The 12044-nt window shown below is 35.5% G+C and overlaps 1 protein-coding gene across 1 annotated transcript in view; it reads right to left on the bottom strand.

Moving 5' to 3' along the window:
* Nucleotides 1–12044, bottom strand: part of DPYD (dihydropyrimidine dehydrogenase) — a gene marked incomplete at its 5' end in the record, with an annotated part of 196336 nt that overhangs the window by 90934 nt on the left and 93358 nt on the right. Inside the window, 3 exons of the mRNA XM_009083388.1 lie at nt 2239–2326; nt 5545–5626; nt 9583–9779. Coding sequence (XP_009081636.1) covers nt 2239–2326; nt 5545–5626; nt 9583–9779 — 367 coding nt within the window. The remainder of the gene's footprint in view (nt 1–2238; nt 2327–5544; nt 5627–9582; nt 9780–12044) is intronic.

The raw sequence follows: 12044 nt of genomic DNA, 5'->3' as shown, positions 1-12044 counted from the left end.
CACACAATATTTCCACAGGCAATAGATTTTTCCTGATGCATAACTGTGTGGAAAATAGTTTTCAAAGTTCTCTTTGCAACTCCACCTGCCCTCATGTAGCTGGCTATTTACAAGTCTTCCTCTGTTTCATGAATCACACATGGACTCTTGTACAATCCTGACTGATAAAACCTTGAGTTCCATCTCATTCGCAAGACCAAAGGTGTGCTCTTCAAAATTCACACTGCTATGAAAAAAATCTCAGCCCATCAGGGATTTCATATTCTTTACACACTCTTTTACACTAACAGAGAAAACTGAAAACTACCACACTTATTTTTTCCATAAAGTTACAAATTCATTCAAAAGCAAATTACAACAACCTTTAAAAAAAATTCGGGCATTTTATCTAAGTAGCTCTCTAATTGTTTTACCCCCGTGATTCAGGTTAATGTTCAAATGTGACATTTAATGGAATATGTTTGTTCAGTACGTAAAGACAAAAAGAAATGCAGTACAGACTCATCATAGAAAAGCAGCTGTTGCTGAGAACTCTATTGCATTATTATAGCTAACTCTACAAATATGCGACCCCTTGGCATGTCCTCCACCTCTCACTACCAGTATGCAAGGCCACATTACTGTCCAGTGTCTTGCACAGTACTCTTAAGGTGAGATGTCAGGCAGACATGGAGGTACAGAGAGGGACCAGCTTCATCATAAATGCAAGGTAGCTTCCAATAACAAAACTTTGAGATATATATAATCCTTCATTTGCATTTATACCTGCTGTTTCCTAGTACAATCAATGAACACACGGTTTGCAGAAGAATAATGTTCCAGATACCTTCTCCTGATTATTAAAATTCTGGCTGTATCCCTTTACCTAGCATCTGTATGGCACAATGTCGTCTATATATTTTTTCTAACTAGAAATATTTTGTATTAGAATAACATTTTAAGATCAGAAAATAAACACACATACATAAACCAAACTTTCCAATCCTATGTGCAGCACTCCGTGGCCATTTTTACTAACCTTAAATTGAACTGTTATTTTAAGTTTCTGAGCCAGAAATGCAGAGGAATGATGTTGATGTTCAAAAAATGATATTTTTTTTCCTAAATGCTAGACGTTCAGAAAACAAATGTTTATGAATTAATTCCTCACTGGTGGGATTTCACAATGCAGCTTGAAAGACATAACTGAAAACAATAAAGAACATAATTTGCACTATTTTGCCTTATATACAACTACATCAAAACATGACACATCAGAATTCCTATACATGGAAGTCCTCTAACAATGTTAGGATTTATGATTATAAAAATCACAATGCTCTGTACTATCATTACATGACAAAATAGACCTGCAAAGCTTATTATACTACATAACCAGATGGTAAACAACAGTTGTCGTTGTACTAAGAATTACATCTCTGTAATCAATAATAGGAAGGAGGAACAGTTGGACAACTTGTTTCCTATTATGTTCACTTAGGCAACGTCTAGATCAATAAAGAGCATTAAGCCTCATACCAACTGTAGACAATGCCTGCTCAACATGCCTATCATATGGCAGCAATGGGTCCAGCTGTACTTCAAAATACTTGTAAATGGATAACAATTCTAATCTAACATTAAAAAGCAGCAACGATTCAAATAGCAGGCAGGTGCAGGACTTCTCCAGCATATGAGAGAAGGCAGACCTAGGATGCCAGTTTTACTATAAGTCACAGTCAGCTTATTTTGTCAATCCAGCCCATAAGTACATTTCACTACAGCCTATCCGAAGGATGTTACATGTATTATATAGACAAAAGAAAAAGGCAACCAAGCACGGCATCACTGGCTTACACATAGACTCAGTAATTATGTGGGTGTAGTAAGCTGTTCGCAAAAATTGAAAACTGAACTTGTATATCGCTCTAGGCCAATATGGCAATTAATTACGAGGAAGTTTTAAGTTCATCCATTTTTTACTATTTAAACAAACAATAAATCAACCCATTCAGCTATGTTCGCATCTTACTTATAAAATCTATCCTATAAATGTGAAAATTTTAACAAGTAACTGACTTAAGGCGACTAGCTTCAGCTTCCTGCTTTTTAAATTTTCCTTGTATTCCATACTTTCATAACACATCAAAGTGAAGCTGTCTCACATCATGATATTAACTCAGATACAAGCCTCAGTTTATTCTGAAGCAATCATTCAATTTCAAGGTGACAAAACACGAGACAGTGAGCTCTTCTTACCTATTCCAATAAAGACTGCTTCATAGCCATCTTCTTTCAAGGTACGGAGAGTCATTCCATCCATTGCGAGGCCTTTCCTAAAAATTATCTGAAAGAATTAAAAATTGCTTGCTTTTAATGTGATAACATGAAAATATTTACTATCGTGTTTTGCACACAGACACCCCACAGGATCTTCTAGTGAGCGAACAAAGCAAATTATTTTTTTTCCCCAGAAGCCAGGCTTAAAAGGCCAGACTGGCCCTGATTTAAGCAAGTAGCCCAAACTACATATGGGTAAAAGGTACCTTCAGATCATCCTCAGATGGGGACCACCACAGGCTACCTTGGATTCTGCTGTAAGCTAAAAGGATTAAAGCAAGATAAACAAAACAATAGAGACTATCTACTGAAGTAGAGCTGAAAATGGCAGTTTTCCACTGCATGTAGATGTCTGTATTCAGTGCTGACTATGAAAGGTTATATACTAATGTGAAAATTAGAATTTAAGAAACATGATGTGGAAGCAAGAACCTTCTTTAGGGAATATGCACTAAAAAGATTACTCAGCACACCAAACAAAAAGCAACCAGTTTAGGTTATTGTACAAACATTAGTGGAAGTATGACCTGACACTATTGTGTATTAACAGGGGGTCTGAAAAGAAAACCAAGCAATGTTTTCCCACACAGTATCAGGCACTTGGTTGGCCTCCAATTGTGCAGAATGCAATGCCAGTCCCCAAGGAAGGATAATACTGCCTTGTGCTGTACTCTGAAAGCTCACAGTCCAAATTTTACACTGAGACCACTAGCTAGAACACTTTTATGCCAAGAAAAAAAAGCCCTTTCAGTGAAGTCCATGGTGCTTTTGTGGATTCAGAAAAACTGTGTGCAGAAGACAGGGCCAGAGATGGCAGCAAGTCTAAAGAATATTCTTTGCAAATTACAGCATCTCCTACTTGATGTAATGATGCAGAATGTTTTGCATGGTAAACTACCAATGGTTTACACAAATAAGAGTAAGTTTTGATTTAAATTTGCAATTGTTAATTTCAATTTAGACAAGCCACAACATGTGTTAGTGCAGTGATTGGTGCTTGTTTATTGAAAAAAAGTAACAGCAATAAAAATGCATGTATAACCTATATTTCGTTCTGTTCAATTACTTTTTACTTCCAGAAGCAAAAACTGAAATCTATTCTAGAGAAATGTTCCACCAGCAATGCTGCTTTAAGCAGTCACTGCACAGGCTATGCAACTACTGTAGTTACAAAAGTGAGATGGGGAATATTGTTTGCTGCATGCTCAGCCAACCAACTATGGCAGTCCCCTGTGTAGAGGTCATGCAACTGGAGATACACATACCTTTTGCTCATCTCTCCTTACCTCAAGGCCTTTGAGCACATAAAGTGTCTGTGATTCCTCTTCTGATATTTTGTACTTCTTGACATGGGCATATGTGTTTTTATCTCTGTATTTTAGACCCTCTGAACTTGAATGTCTTCCCCCAGTTTTTTTATATCACTTATGATTTCACTTTACAGAATGCCACCCTCCGTTGTGTAAGCTCTGTATTTTGTGATCTTAACAGTTTAGCCTTCATGTCATTGTGTGTGTTGTTTGTTATTCAATCTGCCTATATTACATTTAATGTACTTTTCCTATTGGTGAAAATAAAGGAACAAGTAAAATAGAATTTACATTACTTAAAACACTGACTTTTTTTGGCTTTGGAGATTTAGTATAAATTTTATCAGAGTTTCAAAACCCATGTACTATTCCAATTCTTTAAACAATACAGACTCCAACAAAAGGCATTCCATAAATTGTCATTACATTTTTCTGTCCTATTGTGTACATATGTTATGAAAACGTAATGAAGGAATTTAAGTGGCAGTACTATTTTCTGTGGGGATTCATAATACTCCTAGGGCCTAGCTCTATAATCCTTATTCAGCTGACTAATTCTTACTAATTTCAGTAGAATTACTTGAATAAACAGCACTACTGAGCATTTACACAATACAGCACCTTCCACTACAGATTTGAAATGCTTTAAGTAAACACCAGGAAATATTTCCAGCTTAGAGAGGTATAAAGCTAAGGTACTTATTTAACCAGCTTGCCAAAGGGTCAATTGCAAACCAATGGTAGAGCTTGGAAGCAAATTTACATTGAGATTCTCTGCTGCACTCTAAAACCACAGAAGACCTGCAGGTCAAGATGACATGGTGACTCTATCAGTCCATCTGGAGACCTTGTCATAACAGGGATCCCTGGGGAACTGAGGTTGGCAGAGGGTTCCCAGGAGCCTATGCTCAGCAATTTTACCTAAAATTGTCTCAGTGCTCTGTTCTTAGCCCCATCCCTAACTCAGCCTCCATTCTGTCAGTCTTTTCAAGGGTTGCAAAAGGATCTTTAGAGCAGAAAAACAGACCTGTGGCATTCAAAGCCTTATTTTACATCTTACTGGCATTTTTATAAAACCAGGGTAGGATGCGGTTCTCACTTGGGTCTTGTGACAACAGTCTACTGCTTTTATGATATGAACCAACATGAAAGATTCCGAGAAGAATTTCTTGCTTCACTGAAGGCTTTAGTATCATGTTAAAAATACAGTATCCCTCTTGGTACTCAAAAATTTGATCCAGTGATGCATTCTAAGTTTGTAATTTCTATTAAAATGTGCAGCAATTGTAAATGCTATCTAAATCTTCAGCTGAAGCCCTAAATTAACAATAAAGCAATGTTCCCATTATCTATAAACAACACACATTTATTTAACAGAATAATGCATAACTATTGCTTTCTAAGAAGCTGAATGACTGTTATTGTTTATAATAGATGATCATGTTAACACTTTGTTTAATTTGATGCATTTTATTATAAAATTAACTTGGATACAAGACTGTATGATAAACCATTAAGAAAAATACTCAGGGAGAACGAACAATAGAAGTATCAAATATGAATGTTTTAAGTAGTGCCAAACTTGCATGAAAAAAACTTGATTAAAAAAAAAATCAAATCATTCCAATAGCTACACTGAACCCCTAAAGCAATTTAGGAATTTGTTTCTTACAGACAATTAATCACATGCAGGCATGCCAGATGAGAACTATTGATTGCCCTTTTCCAAACTAGTGGCATTCAGACAGGAGACAGACAAATGCCCTGAGCAAGAGGAAGCATCTTCCTGCCTCTGTCTAGCATAGCTTTTAATCGTTCTTTACTAATGTGCATGACATTTTGCTGTTAATCTTTGGCAGAGTTCTTGTTCTTTTTTTCTTTGAGCTATACATAGACAGAATATATTTTTCATTACCTTCACTCCAAGATCTTTCATAAGCTTGGCTTCAAAATTCACTACATCATACGGCAATCGGAACTGGGGGATTTCAGACGTGCTAAAAAAAATTAAAATACTTGTGAAATGCTTTTAATTATTAGGAAGAAAGGATTTATATTTGTTAAAAATTCAATATTTATAACCTACCTTACACGTTAACTTTGACGTATGTGAATGGAAACGTGCTGAAGTTTGACCATTGACTTTTTAAAATAGTTAGAGTGATAAAACAGCATTATTTATGCAATGCTAAAAATATAGGCCAGGAATGCACTAACTTGAGGCCAACCCTGCCCACACTTATAGGTAACCATTTAATATATGTTTAGCTTGAGTTCAAAAGAGCTTCAGCTCCATTCCTTTTGTTCACCAGAATAAGTCATGGCAAACTTAAGACATCCGTTTAAGAAAAGATCTCATAGCTACTAAAAGCAAAGAGAACTTTTAGCAATCATTCATTAAGCTATGAGAGAATAAGAGAGAATAAATTCCCCATATCATTTTTTTAAAGCGTTACATCTGCTATTTTGAGCAATGGTATTTAACTGTACCTGCCTCTATTTCTACTTCTAAAATTTTTTATGATCTTTCAGGATGGCCAAATATTCCATCAGCTGTTGGTTTCATGTCTGGTTTTTGACTTAATGTTTATTAAATGCTATTTTTTCCTCCTGGGGAAGATTAAGAATGACATCTTCAAGTTCCCAGAATCACAGATCTGTATGGGAAAACTGCAGTGCCAGTAAAGAATCTCAGTATATATCTACTGGTACAGATATAATAAACATATATTTATCTCCATTGAAATCGTATATACGTGTGCCAGTTCAAAATTTCTACTGTAAAACATGCTACAGGTAAACAGAGTGAAGTTCTATTTTTGATACTGGTGTTCAACGAAGATAAAAACCTGAATATGCAGAAAAAAGAAAGTCCCTCCCCAGATACTTTTAAGCTTCAAACAGTCTAATCTGTCTTCAAATTAATGAATCTATAATTTCCATAACAAAGCATTGGCACAAGAGATTCACTCCAGCTTTACTTTGCATATTGTTAGTGACCACACCATCTTTAACATCTAACTTTGACAGACTAGAAGGGGTTTGTTTATTTTCAGTTGCATCAACTTTAATTATATTGATAAGAAACTGGTGTTCTGCCTCATAATTTCTAATACTGCCCTTTTTCCACCTTTCTTGACCAGTGTGCAATGAAAAGTGTTGTAAATATCAGATATAATGAACGTGTCATGACAGTACAAGTTTCATAGGTCATACAAAGTAAAAAGATGTTTGAGGCAGAAACTAATGTATCAATATGATTCTGCAACAGAGATACAATCAAGAAATCTAATCAAAAAAAGGAAAGTTCTATTTTCCAAGCCACCTATATATTTGCTGAAGGCCTGTCATTTCCATGACATGCTCCCAGAACAGAACTGGTTGTGTTATGCCACTGTCAGAATTTGTAAACATTTTTTTGCTCTTATTAAACATTTACTTACAGTTTTTTGCTATGAGATATACCCACATATATGTCCATATGTCAATACACAAATTTCTGTGGGGGCACATGAATGCACATTAACCATGAAAACAACCATTTTATGAAAGTCAACAGGTACATCAACAATTCTGCTGAAATTTCTTTCAGCTGCAGCAGATGGTCTTTGACTCTGCAGTGGAGAGACAGAGGGAAAAGGAAACAGGGCAGAGGTACAGGAGGGATGCAGTGTATGGGAACACTGTCCCACCAATTCACCTCTTCCTCAAATCTGATCCAAGTCAGAGGTGCTTGGACAGGTGCTTGATGTTTCTCAGTGATCCCAAATTACTTTTGCTCAAGGGACACCTCTTTGGCACAATGAGAGAAATATTTTGGTATGTTGTAAGCCAGTGGTATAATTAGGAGCAGGAGCAGTGAAGCCTGTTCATGGTCTCTAAGCCAAGAGCATTACGTGCTCATGCCTACTCTCCTATGAAGCATAAGTTGTATGCAACTGGTGAAATGCAGGAAAACCTGCTCATAAACGTGAAGAATTCAGACATGTTCAGAGAACCACAGATTTATGTGACATTTAAATATCCCACCACAGTAACTGCAATCACTAGACACTTTTCTATTGTCACAGTATTATGAAAGTTAGCTAAGATGCAAGGAACATCCTAATTAAAAACACTTGCAAAAAATATGAAGGGGCACAAACACTGCCCTTCCAAACAGCCAATTCCAAACACAAAATTAATTTGGTCTTCTTAGCCATTTGCAATAGCTGAAGCCTTGAAAACATACCCATCAATAACTTAAACTTGTTAAAAGATGTGCTGCAAAGGCTTAAAAATGCAATAATGGATGATTGCTGCCACAGGCCAGCCTCCCTTCTGTTCCAAGAGTAAAATAAGGACAGAAGGAATTGATGCCCTTACAGCATATTTGAAAATTTCTACAATGAATAGAAGTAAGATTTGACCTTGATTGCTACATGTTCTTACATACAGACTCAAAAGAAAGAAATACATTTTAAAACATACTCCCTGACCATTAACAATACTAACAGAACAGGCAAAATTTAGTGTAAGGTTTTTTGCCATCAAACAACAGACTAAACGTTGTTTTAAATTCAACATAAAACATAAAGAACATAAGATCACATTGTTTCAAATACATAGGCACACACTAAGCAACTGTAACATTGTACTGTAAGCACTGAAGGAACTTCAGAAAGTACTGCCAAGTCCCACCTGAGCCTAACCTGCTACCAAATAAAGCCTCATTGTTAGAAATGTCTCATTTTTTTCTTAATACTTTATAGCAACAAAACTGATTTTAATCTCATATTTACAAAAAACATATGCTACTCAACAGGTGAACAGGTATTTCATGTACTAAATTTGCAATTCTCTATGGCACCTAGTTCAAGTAAAACAGCTCCACAGTTAAATGCCTATGTATTAACACCTTGGTAATTAGGTAGAATAATTCTGAACCTCACTGGGAAAAATGCAAGTAATCAGTTCAACTTCTCCAGCATTGATTCTCTATCTTCCAGAGCACTGAATAAGTATTTGACATTATGACATTATGGATCAAATTCATTAACCGTGTCAACTCTATTGATTTCAGTGATGCTGCATTGAGAAATATGAGTGCATCACCCTTCTTTCTCTCTCTGTTTCTTCACAATTTTTATTTTTTAAACACTTTAGTGTGAGCACATTCTGTACTCTTGTACATCACACATTGCAAAATTTCATTTTGGTCTTGAACAGGTTGGTATCCACATGTCAGTGTCTGCATTATTTTACACATAGGGATTCCAACAAATTAACAAGATATTATCTCAGCCATTGTTACAGTGGTAAAAATTCATCTTCTAGCATAGAGGACATGACACCATGCAAACATCATCTAAGTGTTTACCATATAGTAAAACTGCAAAGGAATGTTCCTTTGTGTATCACCACATGTTGAAAGTTGAGAATTGCAGGGGGTTTATAATACTTTTATAGAATGGTCTAGTAAAGCTGCAAGTCCAGGTGTACATGATCAATTTATTCACTGTCAACTTTATTTGTATAAGCTAGCCCATGAAAGCATTCTAAATCTAAAACCCTTCATGAAATTAGTACCTGTCCAAGGCATTCTAAACATCTATTCATTCTTTCACTAAGGCTACAAGTACTTCACCTTGTTTTAAGTTTTGGATAAGGGAAAAGAGATCCTGACATAATTTTCTAAAGTGTTCATTTGATAATAATTGCACCCTGGAATTTAATGGGTCATATGAAGAGAATATAGGAGATTGCCACTGGATTTTTAGTTAAAGCTTACCTCTATCTGCACCTCTTTTAACTTAAATGATGAATTATTTCAATAATACGTAAGTGTTCCAGATTTTCTACTCTCTTCCTTTGGTAAAGCTAAAGAGATTATGTATAAACTACGTATGTACAATACTTTTTGCTATGCTTTCCACTATAATTGGAAACAGTACTTTTTGTCATTGCTTTTTACCTTAAGCCACCAATGTACTCCTGCTTTTCAAATATGGTGATGTTGGAATAGCCCAGTCGAGCCAAAAAGGAAGCACAACTTAAACTTGCAGGTCCTGCACCAAGAAGAGCTATCTTCACCTGATAGGCTTTAGGCATATCTTCCAGAGGAGGTAAGGAAGGGTTTCTGATCTGAGGAATATTCATAGCTTTGAATATCTGAAAAGCAATAAATTCAATATGTTACATACCTTACATTCCCTCCTTAAAAACTTTATTATTAATAACATGGTGGAAGCTTCTGCTAATGCTGTCACACATCTGATGTATGTTGCAGATTGCTTTGTAACATTATAGGGGTTTCCTACATGATGTGTGTATTTGTGAGGGATGTTCTGTTTGCAGGGTTTGGTACTTTCCATGGGTCTTCTTAAAAATATCTGAAGTCAGACCTTTCAGTACTGTAAATTCTACAAAGACAGAATCAGACTACCAGTAACAGAATAGGAATACAAAGTCAGCCAGATGGCAAAGAATCTCTGCAATGCCAAAAAAATTTGCTGCAAACAAATTATTCTTCCCAGTAAAAAAGTATTTCTGCAAATAATGCAAAGGATAATAATGCCAGTGAAGGGACTTTGCCTCTTCAAGAGACAATCTGCATTATCCTGGATAAATCAGTTATGGCTATTTTTTGAGGTGATAGGCAACCAACCTTAGGTGGGTTTGGAACATCTTTTTAGGAATCATCCTTTGTTTTCAGTGCTATATTATCAAGGGTAACCCATGATTTAGATGCCTCTTATTAGATAATTTTCATAGGACTTATTTTATTTTAGTTTATTATCTGTTTAAGATGTTCTTCACTTTTTAACTGGGTTTCCAAAAACTGTATACATACCTGAAAACTAGACTGTTCTCCCTATGTCCAAATTACTCACCTGTAAAATGGTGATGACATGCTCCAGTCTCTCCTGACTACTAAAAGTACTTTAGAACTGTCTCTGACCACTATTTATGCATTTATATAGAACCCAGCACAATGGGCTGCTAATCTAGGTGTAATGTCACACAGTTTTTCAGATTTGCATTAAATCAGTTCTTTGCTCAGTTATACAGGTAAGAGGCTAAGACAGAAAAATTCTACACTTCCCAAGCTAGACTTTACTATCCTCTGCATTTATATACATTGTAGGGGAAGGAGTGGAATATTTGTCTTGTATAACCTATGAAAGGAAAAAGTATAGACTCACAGTCTTACTTGTTACTAAAAATTAGAAACATGAAAGAGCACAGTTACATCTTCCTTTTATTTTATGCATTAGGTGAAAAATGTTTAATCCAAGGAGTATATATTTGTAACAGACAAAAGGATTCAAGAGTGCACTGCATGGGGATTCGCAGTCATATATCACAAATATTTCAAGGCTGTATCTCAAAAACTATCAAAAGATCACACTGTTCCCCACCTATTTCAATGGAGAACTGCTTTCCATAGGTACTAACCAGTCCTCTAAAACACATCCATTGACATTTGTCTTAATGCACATACTATTTAAGCTATTTAATAAGTTTCCCAACATATTTTACTTCCCTTAGAACTCCAGAAGCAAAGGGTTTCAAGTTAAACTTTGGCAATTCCACTCATGAATAGAATTTTTCATTTATATTTTGAATCAATGTTCATTTTCTTCATGCACACTTGAGCACTCATGCTAGGTAAACCAATGATTAGTTCCTTCCCCCTCTAAAATTTCTGTGTCAAACTCCCCCAGCCTTCGTAAATTGACATAGCATTTTAACAAACTGCATGAAGCAAGAGACAGATAATTGTTTTAAAGAAAGAATCATTTAAACCTGACAATTCATACAATATGGGGAAGCTTAATGTGGTTATTAATGGATTTCACAGGCTGAAAAGCTTATATTGTACTGTGAAACTAGACTGTGATAACCAAAATGCAATAGGATATTTCTAAAATGTCTGCTTTGTTATATTCACACAGAAATGGCTTGAATGATACCAAATCTTCATTAAAGTCTCATGCAGTTGTTTTAGAAGGCTATTCAGTGCTATAAAATACGTAACTTGCATATTTAATGTGCATATTGAATACTCTGAACATGCATATGTTAAATGAATTTATTACTAAATTTACTTTATTGTTAACATAACTATTTTTGTATGTATTATTGAATAGTTATACTCATCAAATAAATGCTATACTAAAGTACCCCACTACTGTAGTGCAGTGTTAAGCTTCAGAACCCAAGCACTCATGCAGGAAATCCTAGTAGTTCAGGCTGAATGGTCAACTTTAATTCTGCCTATTTGCAAACAGGGTGAAACTGTCTTTATGCAGCACAGCCAGCTTGTGTGGCAATATCTTGCCATCTGGAATTCAGTGGCAGTTTTGCATATTAAAGCTGGCAGGGTAACTGTGTGAAAATAGGAAACTGCTTTAATGCATTTCAAAAGATTTT

This window comes from Acanthisitta chloris, unplaced genomic scaffold (genome assembly GCF_000695815.1).
Source record: "Acanthisitta chloris isolate BGI_N310 unplaced genomic scaffold, ASM69581v1 scaffold3621, whole genome shotgun sequence".
NCBI lineage: Eukaryota > Metazoa > Chordata > Aves > Passeriformes > Acanthisittidae > Acanthisitta > Acanthisitta chloris.
Note: the sequence above shows the minus strand (reverse complement) of the source record. Positions and strands in the feature narration are given on the sequence as shown.